Raw genomic sequence first — 17182 nt, forward strand, 5'->3', positions numbered from 1 at the left:
CTTTTTCTAGTTCTGGCGAGTGGGAGCTACTTTTTGTTGTGGTGCACGGGCTTCTCATTGCCGTGGCTTCTCTTCTTGCGGAGCATGGGCTCTAGGCACGCGGGCTTCAGTAGTTGTGGCTTGCGGGCTCTAGGGCGCAGGCTCAGTAGTTGTGGCGCACAGGCTTAGTTGCTCCGCGGCATGTGGGATCTTCCTGGACTAGGGCTGGAACCCATGTCTCCTGCATTGGCAGGAGGATTCTTAACCACTGCGCCACCAGGGAGGTCCCTCCATACTGTTTTAAATAGTGACTGTGCCAGTTTACATTCCCCCCAACTATGCATAAGGATCCCTTTTCTCCACATCCTCTCCAACACTTGTTATCTCTTATCTTTTTAATTATAGTCATTCTAACAGGTATCAGATAATATCTCATCATGGTTTTGATTTGCATTTCCATGATAATTAGTGATGTTGAGCATCTTTTCATGTACCTTTTCATCTTTCATGTACCAATCATCATGGTTTTGATTTGCATTTCCATGATAATTAGTGATGTTGAGCATCTTTTCATGTACCTGTTGGTTATTTGTATGTCTTTGGAAAAGTGTCTTTTCAGGTCCTCTGCCCATTTTAAAATCCAGTTTTTTCTATTGAGTTGTTTGAGTTCCTTATATATTTTGGATATTAACTCCTTATCAGATACATGGCTTACAAATACTTTCTCCCATTCCACAAGTTGCCTTTTCATTTTATTGATTGGTTCTTTTGCTGTGCAGGAGATTTTTAGTTTTATACACTCCCACTTATTCATTTTTGTTTATGTTGCATGTGCTTTAGGTGTCATATTTAAAAAACTTGTTGTTAAGACCAATGTCAAGAAGTTTTTCCCTATGTTTTCTTCTGGGAGTTTTAGAGTTTCATGTCTTATGTTTAAATCTTTAATCCATTTCAATTTAATTTTTGTGTGTGGTGTAAAACAGTGTTGCAATTTTATTCTTCTGCTTGTGATTGTCCAGTTTCTCTAACTATTTATTGAAAAGACTATCCTTTTCCCACTGAGTATTCTTGGCTCTCTTGTCAAATATTAGATGAATGTATATGTGAAGGTTTATTTCTGAGCTCTTGATTATGTTTCATTGGTGTATGTCAGTACTATACCATTTTGATTACAATAGCTTCATAGTATAGTTTAAAATCAGGAAGTGTGATGCCTCTAGCTTTGTTCTTCTTTCTTAGGATTGCTTTAATTATTCAGGGTCTTGTGTGGTTCCATATGAATTTTAGGATTTTTTTTCCCATTTCTGTGATGTCTTTGGAATTTTGATAGACATTGTATTGAATCTATAGATGGCTTTGGGTAGTATGGAAATTTTGTGGTTTTTTGTTTTTTTGTTTTTGCGGTATGCAGGCCTCTCACTGTTGTGGCCTCTCCCGTTGCAGAACACAGGCTCCGGACGCACAGGCTCAGTGGCCATGGCTCACAGTCCTAGCCGCTCCGCGGCATGTGGGATCTTCCTGGACCGGGGCACAAACCCGTGTCCCCTGCATTGGCAGGCGGACTCTCAACCACTGCGCCACCAGGGAAGCCCCAGTATGGAAATTTTAACAAAATTAATTTTTCTGATTAATGAACTTGGGACATTTTCCCATTTATTTGTGTCTTCTTCAATTTCTTTCACCAAAGTGTTATAGTTTTCAGTGTATAGATATTTAACTTCTTGGTTAAATTTATTCCTAAATGTTTTATTTTATTGTGAATGGGATTGTTTTATTTCTTTTTATATATTTCATTGTTAGTGTATAGAAACACAACTGATTTCTATATGTGGACTTTGTATCCTGCAACTGCACTGAAATCATTGATTAGTTCTAACAGTTTGTGTGTGTGTGTGTGTGTGTTTGTGAAATCTTTAGCATTTTCTATATATTCGATCATATCACCTGCAAAGACAATTTTACTTCTTCCTTTTCAGTTTGGATGCCTTTTATTTCTTTTTCCTGCCTAATTGTTCTGGCTACGACTTCCAGTACTATGTGGAATAGGAGTCGTGAGGGGGGCACCTTTGTCTTATTCCTGATCTTAGATGAAAAGCTTTCAGCGTTTGACCACTGAGTGTGATGTTAGCTATGGGCTTGTCCTATATGGCCTTTATTATGTTGAGATATGTTCCTTCTGTACCCAATTTATTGTGAGTTTTTATCATGAAAGAATGTTGTATTTTGTCAAATTTTTTCTGCATCTATTGAGGTAATCATATGATTTTTTTATCTTTCACTCTATTAATGTGGTGTATCATATTTATTGATTTGCATATGATGAACCAACCTTGCATCCTAGGGATAAATCCCACTTGAACTTGATGCATGATCCTTTTAATGAGCTGTTGAATTCAATTTTTTAATATTTTATTGGTAATTTTTGCATCTATATTCACCAGAGATATAGGCCTGTAGTTTTCTTGTAGTGTCCTTATCTGGTTTTGGTTTGAGGGTAATGCTGGCCTCATAAAATGAGTTTGGGAATGCTCCTTCCTCTTCAAATTTTTGGAAGAGTTTGAGAAGGATTGGTGTCAATTCTTCCCTAAATGTATGGAAGAATTCACCAGGGAAACCATCTGGTCCTGAGATTTTCTTCATTGGAAGGTTTTTGATTACTGATTCAATCTCCTTACTTGTTATAAGTCTGTTCAGATTTTCTATTTTTCCATGATTCAATCTTTGTAGGTTGTATGCTTCTAGGTGTTTATCCATTTCTTCTAGGTTGTCCAATTTTTTGGCATATAATTGTTCATAGTAGTCTCTTTGATCCTCTGTATTTCTATGGTATCAGTTGTAATGTCTCCTCTTTCATTATTGATTTCATTTATTTTTATCTTCTCTTTTTTTCTTGGTCTAGCTAAAGTTTGTTAATTTTGTTCATCTTTTAAAAACCAGTTCTTAGTTTTGTTGATCTTTTTTATTGTTGTTATGGTCTCTATTTCATTTAATTCTGCTCTGATCTCTGTTATTTCTAACTTCTGCTAACTTTAGGCTTAGTTTTTTCTTTTTCTAGATCCTTGAGGTGTAAAGTTAGGTGGTTTATTTGAGATTTTTCTTTTTTTTAATATAGGTGTTTATCACTATAGACATTCCTCTTAGAACTGCTTTTGCTGCATCCCCAAAGTTTCTGTATATTGTTTTTCCATTTTTGCTTATTTCAAAAAATTTTTTAACCTTCCCTCTTGATTTCTTCTTTGATCTATTGGTTGTTCAGGAGTGTGTTGTTTCCTTTTTACATACTTGTGAATTTTCCAGTTTTCCTCCTGTTATTGATTTCTAGTTTCATGCCATTGTAGTACAAAAAGATACTTGGTATAATTTCACTCTTTCTAAAATCGCTAAGACTTGTTTTGTGACCTGTACTGATCTATCTTGAAGAAGGTTCTGTGTTCACTTGAGAAGAATGTGTATTCTGTTCTGTTGGATGGAATGTTCTGTATATGTCTGTTAGGTTCATATGATCTAAAGTGTAGTTCAAGTCCAATGTCTCCTTATTGATTTTGTCTGGATGATCTATCCATTGTTGAAAGTGGGGTATTGAAGCCCCCTATTATTATTGTATTGTTGTCTATCTCTCCCTTCAGATCTGTTAGTGTTTGCTTAATATATTTAGGTGCTTCAGTGATGGATGCATATATATTTACAATTGTTATATGTTCTTGATGAACTGACCCCTTTATCACTGTATAATGACCTTCTTTGTCTTTTGTACAGTTTTTGGTTTAAAGTGTATTTTGTCTGATATAAGTACAGCTACTTCTGCTCTCTTTTCATTTCCACTTGCATGGAGTATCTTTTTCCATTCCTTGACTTTGGGCCTATGTGTGTCCTTAAAGCTGACATGAGTCTCCTGTAGGAGGCTTGTATTAGAGCAGGGGTCCCCAACCCCTGGGCCATGGACTGGTACCAGTCCATGGCCTGTTAGGAACCAGGCTGCACAGCAAGAGGTGAGGGGCAGGCGAGCGAACGAAGCTTCACCTGCCACTCATCATCACTCCCCTTGCTCACATTACCACCTGAACCATCGCTCGCAATACTGCCTAAACCATTCTCCCCCACCAAACCCCTCCATCCATGGAAAAATTGTCTTCCACGAAATCAGTCCCTGGCACCAAAAAGGTTGGGGACCACTGTATTAGAGTCTTGTTTTTTTAATCCATCCAGCCACTCTATGCCTTCTGATTGGAGAACTTAATCCATTTACACTTAGAGTAATTATTGATAGGTAAGGACATACTAATGCCAGCTCATTGTTTGCTAGATGTTTTGTTGTTCCTTTATTCCTCTCTTGCTGCCTTCCTTTGTGAGTTAAATTTCTGTGCTGGTATGCTTTGATTCCCTTCTGCTTATCTTTCATATATCTACTATAGGTTTTGCTTTGTGGTTACCGTTAGCCTTACATAAAACATCTTATCGATATTACAGTCTGTTTTATGCTGATAACAACTTAAATCATGTACAACAAGTTTACTCTTTTTTCTCCCTTCCTTTTATGTTTTTGATGTCATAATTTACCTGTTTTTATGTTGTGTACTTATTAACAACTTATTATAGCTACAGTTATTTTAATACTTTTGTCCTTTAACCTGTATAGTAAAGTGGTTAATATACCACCATATTACAGTATTAGAGTATTCTGAGTTTGACTATATACTTACCTTTATCAGTATGTTGTGTATTTTCATGTTGCTAATTAGCGTCCTTTCATTTTAGCTTGAAGAACTCCTTTCAGCATTTCTTTCAAGACAGGTCTAGTGGTGATAAACTCCCTCAGATAAACTCCCTCAGCTTTGTTTGTCTGGGAAAGTCTTTACCTCTCCTTCATCTCGGAAGGACAACTTTGCCATATAGAGTATTCTTACTTGGCAGTTTCATCCTTTCAGCACTTTGAAAATAACATCCCCCTCTCTCCTGACCTGTTAGGTTTCTACTGAGAAATCCTCTGATAGTCTTATGAGGGTTCCTTTATAAGTTACAAGTTTCTTTTTTCTTGCTCCTTATAAGATTTTCTCTTTGTCTTTGTCCTTTGACAATTTTACTACAATACGTCCTGGAGAAGATCTCTTTAAATTGTTTGGTGACCATATGAGCTTCATGAACTTGGATAGCCAAATCTCTTCCCAGATTTGGGAAGTTCTCAGCCATTATTTCTCTAAGTAAGTTTTCTGCTTCCCGCCCCCCTTTTCATTCGGAGATTCCAATAATTTGCAGATTGTTTCTTTTGATATTATCCCACGGATCACATAGGCTTTCTTCACTCTTTTTCATTAGTTTTTCTTTGTTCTCCCTGACTGGATAATTTCAAAGGTCCTGTCTTCTAATTCCAGATTCCTTCTTCTGCTTGATCCATTCTGATGTTGATGCTCTCTATTGCACTTTTCGTTCACTCATTGTACTCTTCAGCTCCAGAATTTTGATTTGGTTCTTTTATATGATTTCTCTTTGTTAACGTTCTCATTTTATTTGTGTAACATTTTCCTGATTTTGTTCAATTGTCTTTCTATGTTTTCTTGCAGCTCATTGAGCTTCCTTAAAACAACTATTTTGGGGCTTCCCTGGTGGCGCAGTGGTTGAGGGTCTGCCTGCCGATGCAGGGGACGCGGGTTCGTGTCCCGGTCCGGGAAGATCCCACATGCCGCGGAGCATCTGGGCTGGTGAGCCATGGCCGCTGAGCCTGCGTGTCCAGAGCCTATGCTCTGCAACAGGAGAGGCCACAACAGTGAGAGGCCCGCATACCGCAAAACAAACAAACAAACAAAAAAACCCAACTCTTTTGACTTTTTATCAGGAAAACTATAGATCTTCATGTCTTTGGTATTGGTTACCAGAAGATTATTGTGATCCTTTGGTGGTGTGATAGTTCCTTGATTTTTCATGTTCCTTGAAGTCTTGTGATGCTGTCTTCACATTTGAAGTAGCAGTTACCTCCTCCAGTCTTTACTCATTGACTTTGGGAGAGAAATACTTTCTGTCAGCCCTGCTAGGGATTCTGAGGTTTCTGGATATGCCTACTCTACATTCCTTGTTGTCTCTTGTGACAGAATTCTTAAGCTTATATGCCTTCTCTCCATCCTGCAATGCACCAGGCCAGAGGCTGACAGACTCTCTTTTGCTTTTGCAAGGATAGAGCTAAAGCTCGAGTTTGTGGTCTCTTCCTGGCCAGCAGATTTAGGCAAGCTTTCTACACATGTTCACTACTGTCTGCCAGAGCTTGCTCTCACCACCATCAGGAGTGCATTCGGGGAGATAAGCCACAGGGAGGTGTGTAGATGAGGCACATGGAGCATCGGCAGTGCCTGTGGGCCATTTGGAAGGATTCAAAGGTAAAGTGTCCCCAGCAGCTCATGACAGTTCGTAGGACCCATGTCCCTTTAATGTCCTCTGAGGGTCCTATGTGCTCTCACCCAGCCTCTTCCCACCCCCATGTCATGTAGCTCACAACTCAGTACTCTGGATGGAGCAAGAGAGAAATGACCTCTTTGACAGGATCTCACACTGCTGGAGAAGCTGGGTGTTCACTCACACACTCTCACTTTACCCTGAAGGAGAAATCACTGACCAAGAAAATGATTTCTTAGCATTGAGCTGTGCCAGTTTGGGGGACAGGTAATGCAGGTAAAGTCAAACTGTTCCTCTTACCCTCTCCAATGTGTCCAAATGTGTATTTTTCTGCTCCAACTATGTGCTGGAATTTCTCTTCTGGAAACCTGGATTTCCACAAAGTCTCTCTTATTCATAAGTGATTGTCTAAGACAGTGTTCTCCAGGGAGAGAGGCCCACTCCTTCCTCATAATCTTTATCATGCCTCCTGGATATGCACAACTGTCATTTTCTCACATTTATGTCAAGTCGAGTGTTGCAAAACAGCTCCAAGCTCTTTCATCCAACCAGTTTGCCTATCCAATATATCCCAAAATTTAAACTACAGAAACTGTGGCACTGTTACTGTTGTCAAATAATTTGAAAAAAAATAACACACAAAAAGGACAAACAATATACTTGCAGGTCACCAGTCTTCAGCCTCTGATAACAGCCTACTTCTAGTTGTCCAACTTGCAGTAGGTATATTCACTTCCATCCGTTGTTTGATCTAACTTTCCTCCTGTCTTCATCTTACTCATGCTACACTTATTTTCCTGATTCCTTTCTTTTTCAAAGTCTCTGTCTTACAGTGTTATATATTCATGGGTATTGGATTATATTTTGAATTATATTGAAATCTTTTGTACATTTGCATCTCTACAGGCTCCATTTCCCCAAAATGGAATTCATTCCCTATTCTTCATATTTAAACCATTTCATCTTTCAATGTTCTACTCATGTACTCTCTCTTTTATAAAGACCTCCTTGGCATCCCTTTTCCCATTCATCAATCCATCCATCCATCCATCCACCCAGGTCTCACCCCATTCCGAATTCTGAGAGCTCTGAGTACCCCATTTGTTAGATCACATGGGACCTTATCAGGCGTACACTTCTTGCTCTTTGTCGTGGGTTGAATGATGGCTCCACAGAAGACATGCCTATGCCCTAACCCCTGGACCCTGTGAATATGAACTTATATGGAAAAAAAGGTCTTTGTTGATATAATTAATTTAAGGACCTTGAGATGAGGTCATCCTGGCTTACCTGGTTAGGTCCTAAATCCAAATGACAAGTGTCATATGACACAGAAGAGGGGACACAAGAGGAGGAAATGGAGGCAGAGATTGGAGTGTTGTAGACAAAAGCCAAGTAATACCTGGAGCCACCAGTAGCTGGAAGAAGATGAAGGATTCTCTTCAAGAGCCTTTGGAAGGAGTGCAGCCCTGCTGACACCTTGATTTTGTACTTCTGGCCTCCAGAACTGTGAGAGAATAAACTTCAGTTGTTTTAATTTACCATGTTTTATGATAATTTGTTATGGTAGCCACAAGAAACTAGAAATTCAAATGGCCAGTTCTTTAAAATCAGAGGCAGTGTGTTTTACCTCTTTGTATGAGGTCTTTCCCCTACCTGGAGAAAAGTAGCCAGAACAGAGAAAAGAACACCAAGAACTGAGTTGAATTGACCAGGTTTCAGCATGGCCCATCCATTATTAGCTGGCTCTCTTTTCTAAATTAGGGACACATGCCATTTCCTCTACAGAGTGACTGTGAAGGTTTCATGTGGAAATGGATGGGGAACTCTCTTCTACTGTGTGTGTGCAGCTCTCCCATATACTCACTGTTGCTCTTTTGTGACTTGTTTCCCTATTGAAGTGTCAGGATAAGGTCTCACCTCTGTGGGTAGAGGACAGGGTTCCTCTGAAAAGGATGGTCATTCTGGGGTTAATCACTGGGGAAGAGGCAAGTCCTAGACATGAAATCATAAATTAGAAAGCAGGCTGCAGGCAGCCTCTCTGGAGTTGGGATTTTGCTATAGTGGCCTTCCTTCAGCTTCCCCAAATAGCCATGTGCTTTTTTGTTTTAGGGCTTCTGTATGTGCTATTCCCTCTAGCCAGAACATTCTTCCCCCAGCTAACTCCTATCCTCTGTCTCAGTTCTAAAAAGCAGCCTTCCATTACTACCTAGATTAGGCCAGGACTCCTGACATATTGCCCTTAGCCCATGCCCTTCTCCTCAGAAGTATACATCACCCTACGTCTTGTTCAACATTCTGCCTCATTTGGTGTCATACCGCAGGTTCCATGGGCAAGAATGTGCCCACCTGGGTCTTGTGCTTCTCCTGCAGCAGAGAGCAGAGCACCCTCCCCACCCCCACCCCCAGCTTCAGATAAGGGAAGTGACCCTAAGGTCACATTCTCTGGTTAGAGGTTACTCTCCAGTGGTCCCCGCCCCCAGCCTTCAGTTAAGTCTCACTTATACTTTCTGAGGCTAATTGTGGCCAGACACACCAGTGAGCAGCACCCCTGAGGCTTGCAGTCATCCCTCAGGAGTATCCTAGGGGAGGGTGCATCTATCTCAGGGGCCAGGGCTTTCACAGCTGCCCCACCCTATGGGGAGTCTCCCTCATTGATATTCCTGACATTGACGATTTGGACTTGATTTTATTGAGGGTGCCAACCAGTGAATTTCCTTATAACAGAAAATGTCAAATTCATGTGAGAGATGGCTATAATCCAACAGGGCAACCAACATAGGGCTTGGTAAAATGTGGACTAGATCAGGCAGAAGCAATGGCGGGTATCTACCCCTGTGTGCACTTGTGAAGGTTGAGTTACAGGAGATGCTGAATGTAATGGAAACATTGACTTGGAATCTTTAGGCGTCTCCTGAAAGGATTAGCCAATGGCATCATAAAAAGAGAAAGAGGTCAACTGAAAAATAGCAGGACGACAGAGGTGCCCATCAGACTCCTTGAAGAACCCAGCAGTCCAGGTGATTGGAATAGGATAGCACATGAGCCTGACCAGAGCCCAGAGAGAGAGAAGGCGGGTTGGGCACAGGATCACCACCAGCATTCAGGTTACCCAAAAGATGGGCCCAAATTGGACTTTTCTGGAAAAGGTTCCACATATTGCTTCTGGGGTAAAAGTATTCTTCACCTCATCCATTTTGAGATCAGTCCCCCACTAACGCATGCAGGGCCTCAAATATTAACATCTGATTGGACACATATAATGAATTGCAGAGTAGGAGGCAATAAATATTTAGGTCAGAAAATTTGACAGTTATAATTTATATTCACTCTTAGTTCACCCATCCTGTTTAATGTGGGGGTTGGGGTAACACTCACCCCGCTCCTGCTCAGTCTCACAGAGCAGCAAAGGAGCCTACAGCTCCTCCCACCCATATGTCTCCAGCTTGAAACCCATCCTCTCCCAAGTCCTGGCTCAGAAACCAGTTTAAAGAGGTCCTCTGTCCCCCACCCCACACACACCAGTAACAAGGAAGTCCCTCAGGGTTGGGAGGGGTGGGAGAAGCCAGGAGACAGACCAGGCCAGGCCACTTCCCATTATTCAGCAGAAGGGGAATGAGTGGGGGCTAAGCCTCTGGTCTCTGGGGCTCATCTACACCAACTTCTTGGCTTTAAAGAAGCTCTTGAGGTGCTGCATCTGCCAGATGCCAGTGGCCACAAGGATGAAGGTCTGCAGAATGAACCACCACAGCACCCGTTGGTTGGTGCTCTCGCTGGTCTGCCGGAAGCGCTCCTCTCGCCACTGTGGGAGGGGAGAACAGGAAGGTGTGGCTAGAACTGAATTGACCCCCAGGGGAAGAGCTGAAAGAGCCACTCCCTGGGAGGTTACACATCCACTGTCCCAACTGGCCCAGCCCAGCCCCTCACCCTCTGGTACTCCTGCTCCTTCTGGATCTTCTCCACTTGCTCCACCAGTTGCTGTATGCGCAGATGCAGCAGGGTCAGCTTGTCATTGGCTGCAAGTTCCGTATAATCATTGGTGTGTTCACCCAACTGCATGTCCAAGTGAATGGCCTGGGGAGCAGAGGAGCCAAGGGTGGGGGTCAGGGAGCTCAGCTCCACGCACCTGCCAGAAACCCAGCTTCCACACACCAGTCTGGGCCTGACTGAACTGAGCAGTTCAGTGCCTCACACTCATTGATGTGAGGACTAGCTCTGCTCCAGGTGCCAAAACACCAGATCAAGGCCCTGCTTGCATGGAGTTCCATGTCCAAAAGACAGAAGGGACAGAACAAAATGTGCAGAACAAAATGTGTATGACTCAGTGTTTGAGACAAGCAGCTCCTAGGAGTTCCATGTCAGTGGGAGGTGGTAATAAAGAGCCTGGGAGCGTTCAGCTGCTGGACAGCTCTGAATTTTACATTATGAAGCTTGGTCTTTATTCTAGGGATGGCAGGGAGCCGAGCGATGATTTTAAGTCAGAGTGACTCCTTCCTGGGTCCCCTCTCATTCTTCAGGACCTGTCTTCTGTATGCTTACTTCATGGAAAGCCCAGCCCTCCTCAAGAGGCACCGCCTACTGAACCCTTTTCACCCAAGGGACTGAGATGTTAAGGGTTGGTGACTTTCCCCTCCATACTCACCAGCTTGCCATCATAGAAGAGGGCGAACCGGATGGACTCGAGGTGAAGGCATATCTGGTGCTCTCCGGGAGACTGAGAAGTGAAGGTAAAGCTGCCCCGAGGGCCATACTGACGAGCCAGCAGATTCTAGAGGAAACAGCCTCTGTGAGCACAGAGAAGCTGACCAGAAACCTGCTTCTAGGAGAGGAACTCTGGGGGTATCCCAGGTTCTGATCCCCACAGGCCAGACCAGTAGGGAGGGTGTGAGGAAAATGGCATCAGTTTGGGCTTGAAAATCTCAGATCCCAGCACTGCTAGTACACAATACTCTACAGACTGCAAAGAGCATGGCCTTTCTTGAGCCCTCTTGCCTGTGAGGAGATGAGCCCTCCTCTGAGAAATGGAGGACTAGGGAGGACTAGACAATGACGCTGGAGACGTGGGGGTGGGAGGGCTGCAGGGAGTCAAGGCCTACCTCACCTTGTTCTCGGGGTCCTTCACAAACACGAACAAATTGATCCACTGCGGGGAGGGCTGGTACTTTTCCATAGCAGGGTCGTATAGCTCGGTCTTGTAGTTACCTAATGGGGAGGCAGCCTGAATGCATCCCCATCCACACTCACGACCAAGAGCCCGCCCAGGACCTCCAGGAGTCACGGGGGACGGGGGGAGGAACAGGAAGATCCGGGTGTCTGATTGCGGGGCTTGACCACAACCCTCTGCCTCTCTCCTTCCCTCTCCTGCCCCGCTTTTCTGCTGTCATCCGGGTCTGGATCAGACTTGCCTCCTCGGCGCCCCCCAACTCCGGCACAGGCAACGGAGAGCATGCTTTGCCCACACTGCTGTCCACCCATTTCCCACCCGTGCCTACCCCCGGCAGCAGAGGGGAGGTATGGGCCTGAGCTGATCCCGCGGGGCCTCATCCCCATTCCCTCTCAGGACTCTGGGTGCGGGGAGGGCAAGGCCGGGACTCTGGGTGCGGGGAGGGCATGGCTCGGGCGCACCTATGACCACTGTGCCATCGGGGATCTCCTGGATGAAGCACTTCTCCTCCAGCTCGCTGACCTCGAGGTAGAACGCGTCTCCGCCGCCTGTGAGCGCCAGCAGCTGCCCCAGCAGCAGCGGCAGGGCCAGTTCGGCTGCCCTCGCTCGGCCCCATCCCCGCCCGGGGCCGGCCCCGGGCCCAGCGCCTTGCGTCCCGCAGGCCCCCGCCACCTTCCCAGCCGAGCCCGAGGGTGTCTTTGCTGGGCCTGCGAGACTGCAACTCGGGCACGGACTACAAATCCCAGGAGTCCCCGCGCGGACTCGCGTTGCGGAGGGGCCACGCGAGCTCCCACCCCACTAGCGAGGCGCTGCCCAGCGGTTTCCTTGCCCCGCCTCGCTTAATGCGCGCAGAAACCCAAGGAGGAGGTTGCTCTTAGCCCCATCTTGCTGATGTGGTAACAGCCTCAGAGAGAAGGAAGGGACTAGCCCTCTGAAACTTGCAGGAGCGGCTGCCTGAGATGGGTGTTGAGAGTGTGGGCATGTCCAGGCATGACCTGGACCTGAACCTCGAGGAGGTTAGAAGTGATGGTGAGACAGAATGAGAACTGCAGAGAAGCCCTGTGGGGTTCAGAGGCTGACGTAGTAATTCAGGAAAGGAACGGAGAAATGTCCCTTTTATGGAAGGGGTAAGTTTGACTCAAGCTCTGAAGGATGGTTAAAATCTCCCTGAGCAGTGACGGAGCAAGACCAAATTAGGTAGAGAGACCTAGAATTGCCTAACAGCAGTAGGCCAGTTAAGGGACTAGGGGAAGAAAGTTTATGGGCACATGGAGGGAGGAGGTAAGTTGGGCCGAATCACTGAGGGGGCAGGAGCTGCCAGACCAACTTGCACAGGTGGGACTCTTCATCCAGTGGGACCAAAAGAAAAGACTGTGAGTGAGCCTGGAGGGTGAAAGAAGTCGGCAGGAATGCAACTGGAAAAGGAAAGGGAATACACAACTGAAAGGTGTGGGAGGGTGGGGCCAACATGACAAGACAGGGACCCAGGAATAGCAAATCTCAGGAATTCCGGAGCTCACGGTGCTCTGAGTAGGGCAGTGTATACTCAAACGTCAATATAAAGCAGTAGCCCTTCCCAGATGGTGGGATGAAGTCCTCCACCATCTAGAGCCTGATGATAATAGATGCTCATTGGTTTATTCAGTAATATAAAATGATGATGAAAATAATAATACTTTTTATTCTTCTGTGCCAGCCACTGTTCTAAGCACTTTTAAATGTATTAACTAAATTAATATTTTAAAAACTATATAAGGTAGACTCTAATAGGATTCCAGTTAAACAGTTGGGGAAGCAGTGGCAAAGAGAGGTTGAGTAATAACTTGCCCAAGGTCATCCAGTGATAAGCGGCAGGCATTTGCTCACACAAACTCTGGGCATGACTTTACGATACATGTTGGACATGAATATGAGTAAAACCTGTCTCCTGTCCTCTAAGAGCCCACTGAAAAGCAAAGGAGCAATGTCAATACAGTGTTTTAAGATTAATAATATGTTTTAGCTACCAGAAATTGTCCCCTCACTTTATCAGTGTGGTCCATTGATAATTCTAGGGGAACGTTTTTATTCCTTCACTGGGAATGATCTTTAAACGAAAATGATAGATGCAGGTGTTAACAAAGGCAGACACTTTAGAAAGGTCAATTAAGACAACAGCTGAAAAGCATCTGTTGGATTTGGGAACTAGCTGTTCATCAAGGGCATTCACCAGGAGCTGGGAGCAGGGGTGATGACTCAGGGTTTGGGAGGCAGGATGAGGTGCTGTCCACGGTCCTGAATCGTGATTGCCTGTACCACCGCCTGCAATAAGGGACTGGTTTTGTTGTTGTTTTGCGGTACGCGGGCCTCTCACTGTTGTGGCCTCTCCCGTTGCGGAGCACAGGCTCCGGACGCACAGGCTCAGCAGCCATGGCTCACGGGCCCAGCCGCTCCGCGGCATGTGGGATCTTCCTGGACCGGGGCACGAACCCGCGTCCCCTGCATCGGCAGGCGGACTCTCAACCACTGCGCCACCAGGGAAGCCCTTGTTGTTGTTTTATATATAAATTTTCCAATTCCTCATGAACTAATACTTTTGTAAAAAAGAATAAAATATGAAACTGATTATGGGCTTGAATGTCACATCAATGTTAAATTTCTATAAAAGTTTCTAAGCGCTCAATTTCTGTGCTTATCTCATTGCAGACCTATAACAAACACTCATGGACAAGCACCGGCCCACAGTGAGTAGCACTGTTTCATAGCCAGTGATCAGACTGCCCACAGAAATCCCCTAAAGGGACAAAAGTGGAAAATTATTAGGGCCTGCAGTGACATGCATGTAAGGAGATAGTGCAGCAGTGACTTTACAGCAAGATTTCAAAGCCAAGAACCCAGATGTTGGGAAGGATGAGATGGTTCCCAAGTAGAAAAACTACTGTGTTGATGATAAAATCTGATTCTGAGTGATGACAGGGCTGAGAATATAAGAGCAGAGAGCCCATCATTCTGGGATTCTCCCACTTGACAGTGATCTCATTCCACACTGTCTGCCAAGACCACTGAACCTGGGTGCCATTTGTGAGATTTAAAGAAGACATTGGGGAACTGCATCTACTTGCCCTATCTGAGGTTCCCCTAAGATCGAAGACTCTGTCAGGCCTCTACTACATGCTGTTCCCTTTCTAAGGGATGTCCTGAGCCCCCATTGCTGCCCTCTTTTCCACTTGCCTAATTCCTATTCACCCTCTCAAGACTCAAGTGCAGCATCCCTCTTTTAGGTGTTTCCTGCCCTGGGCTCCTTGGGACCTGGCGTTAACCATGTTGAATTATAATTGTCCATTCACATGCAAGTCTCTTGGGGCTGATAGCTGGAAGAGATTAAGACAGGTTTCTGCCACATATATTTATCTCTGTGCTCCCCAAAGCCTAGCGAAAATCTAGGAACAGTATGATTGTGCAGTGGATGTTTGGTTAGAGAAAGGGAAGAGAGAGGAAGGAGAAAAAGTAGAGGGGAGTATGGAAGGAAAGGGGGGGACAGAGAGAGGAAAAAGAAAGAGAAGTTGGAAGAAAAAAGAGAGAGAAAGAAGAAAGCAAGGATGAAGGAGTTTGGAGAGAAAGAAGGAAGAAGAGTAATGATGAGTCATAAGCCATAATCTCCATACCTTGTGCCTGGCCTTTCTTATGATGTCCCCTCCTCATTATTCCCATTAGGCATCTCGAACTAGGGATGGTGGGGGTGGAGATACCTCATGGTTAGAATGTTCTTGCACATAAAATCAGAGCTTCCATGTGCAATTCTGCTCTGGTGCTGGGTGGATTCTGTTGGTGTGCTGGTGACCTCCACATCATCCCCAGGACACCACCATGCCAGTGTTCCTTCCTCTGGTCCACTGGTCTCTGCATTCTTCTTCCTCCCTGGCATGTAGAAAAATATTCCTTGTGACCATCTCCACAAAGGAATTTCCTATGAAAGTTCTTTTCCCTGTGCTTTCTTTCCCAGAACACCTAGGCACTGAAGAGTGTGTATGTGCTGAATCCAGGGATATCAAGAACAGTATCACGCTGGACCTGGAACCAACCACTGTTCCTGCTTCATGCACCACCCCCACCCCCCACCCCCCATACAGGCTCACACTTATCCCTCTGACAGAATTCTTCCACTCCTGGTGAGTTTTCTCAGAGTTTTCTCACTGTCTCTCTTTCCAGTCCATCTCTCTTCAGGGCTTCAGGCAGTCCATCCCACAGGTCTGTGCCTGGCTTGGTCCTCCAACCCTCCTTCACTGCAGGGGTTCCCATAAGGAGGGCAAATCAAAGGGAATGGCTGGGCTGTTCCTCAGTCCCTGAGAATCAGGAAGCCATTGATCCCAGGACTCAGAGGACCTCTAGGGGTAATGTGGCCAAATGCAACATACCAGTGCACTTAAGACTCAGCTCTACCCCAGCCAAAATACCGTTATACTTTCCCACAGTAAAATGTTTGCAGCATCCTCAAAGGTCTCCACTGTCTTCCAAACATCTTTTCTGGATGAGTAAAGAAATGCACAGACTTGGTTGAGGCACCAGGACTCCTCTCTGGGCTCAGTTTTCACCAAAGGTGAATCCTCTCCCCTCATGCCTGAGGTTGTATAGATGAACCTGGATAAGGGATGCAGCTTTCTCAGACATCTTCTATTTATCATCACCCTTTCTATCAAGTTCCCGAACTGGTAACCACTTCTGCCCTTGAATGAAGACTTTCTCTCCAGTCTTCCATGCAAATGGGAAACCTCATTCTTTTGGTTCAAAGATCATTCATTGTATAGAATGAGATAGAACCCAGGGAAAAAGGAGGGTAGGGGACATGATGGGGAGACCAAGGTGGAGGGAAGAGAGAAGAGGAAGATGGCAAATCCAGACAGTGACACTTCCTTACTTCCCCTTTCTTCCCCTTTCCTCTCCACTATTTCCTCCCTTCTTTTCCATAGCGCCTCCCTCCTCCCTTTTTTCTCTCTGATTTTAAAAAGTAAGTTTTACTATTATTCAGGCATGGTGAGGCCAACAGATCAGGAGATGATTACTATTGAAAAGATAGTTTGGGGACTTCCCTGGTGGTCCAGTGGTTAATACTCTGCACTTCCACTGCAGGGGGTGCAAGTTTGATCCCTGGTTGGGGAACTAAGATCCCACATGCCGCAGGGCATGGCCGAAAAAGAAAGAAAGAAAAGATAGTTTTTTACTCACAGTTCCCAAGCAGACTGGGTACACCAAGTCATGCAGGGCCACATGGGGAAACACCAGTGTTGGTCAGGAGGCAGAGGAGTGAGGGGAAAGCATGGATAAAAGCCTTTATTATGGTGTTCATGGGAAGGAGTGGGTGATTGGTTAGTTTGAATAATTTCAGCAGGCTCTGTGGTGTTGGGGCTGTCATGGGTTATCTGGTACCCGACCCTGAGGTGATTAGGGCAGGAGGAATATTGGTTTGTTGCGTGAGAGTTCAATAAAGATGGTGGTTGGGGGCAGGGGGGTATGGGCTTTGGATTGGTTGGTTTACATATGAAAGGTACCCTCTCAGGTGAGTCCTTTGCTATCTCTAAGAACTAACCCTGGGAGGGGTAGTGAGGCCCCAGATGCCAGAGCATCAGGAACACAGAATATAAGAAAATATAGTTAATACACTCCTCAACCAGAGTCTGCACC

The 17182-nt window shown here is 45.0% G+C and overlaps 1 protein-coding gene across 1 annotated transcript; it reads right to left on the reverse strand.

Annotated features, from left to right (window-relative positions):
- Positions 1 to 9651: 9651 nt before the first annotated feature.
- On the reverse strand, positions 9652 to 12964 carry LOC113615601 (transmembrane emp24 domain-containing protein 9-like). The gene is made up of 5 exons (XM_027098174.1): positions 11986 to 12964; positions 11462 to 11562; positions 11003 to 11128; positions 10288 to 10434; positions 9652 to 10162 (listed from the first exon to the last, which is right to left on the reverse strand). Exons 2-5 carry the CDS (start codon positions 11528 to 11530, stop codon positions 10013 to 10015), a joined length of 492 nt encoding a protein of 163 aa, XP_026953975.1. The 5' UTR covers positions 11531 to 11562; positions 11986 to 12964; the 3' UTR covers positions 9652 to 10012.
- Positions 12965 to 17182: the final 4218 nt, after the last annotated feature.

This window comes from Aethalodelphis obliquidens, unplaced genomic scaffold (assembly GCF_003676395.1).
Source record: "Aethalodelphis obliquidens isolate GAN/ISIS:26980383/991018 unplaced genomic scaffold, ASM367639v1 scaffold121, whole genome shotgun sequence".
NCBI classification, from domain to species: Eukaryota; Metazoa; Chordata; class Mammalia; order Artiodactyla; family Delphinidae; genus Aethalodelphis; species Aethalodelphis obliquidens.

Bases quoted from the DNA above. Each gene is read 5' to 3' on its own strand.
- LOC113615601 (XM_027098174.1), bottom strand. From the start codon at position 11,530: ATGGAAAAGTACCAGCCCTCCCCGCAGTGGATCAATTTGTTCGTGTTT. The intron at 11,129-11,461 runs GTGAGGTAGGCC...TGTTTCCTCTAG, and splicing joins TGAAGGACCCCGAGAACAAG to AATCTGCTGGCTCGTCAGTA. The intron at 10,163-10,287 runs GTGAGGGGCTGG...CCCCTCCCACAG, and splicing joins AGGAGCAGGAGTACCAGAGG to TGGCGAGAGGAGCGCTTCCG.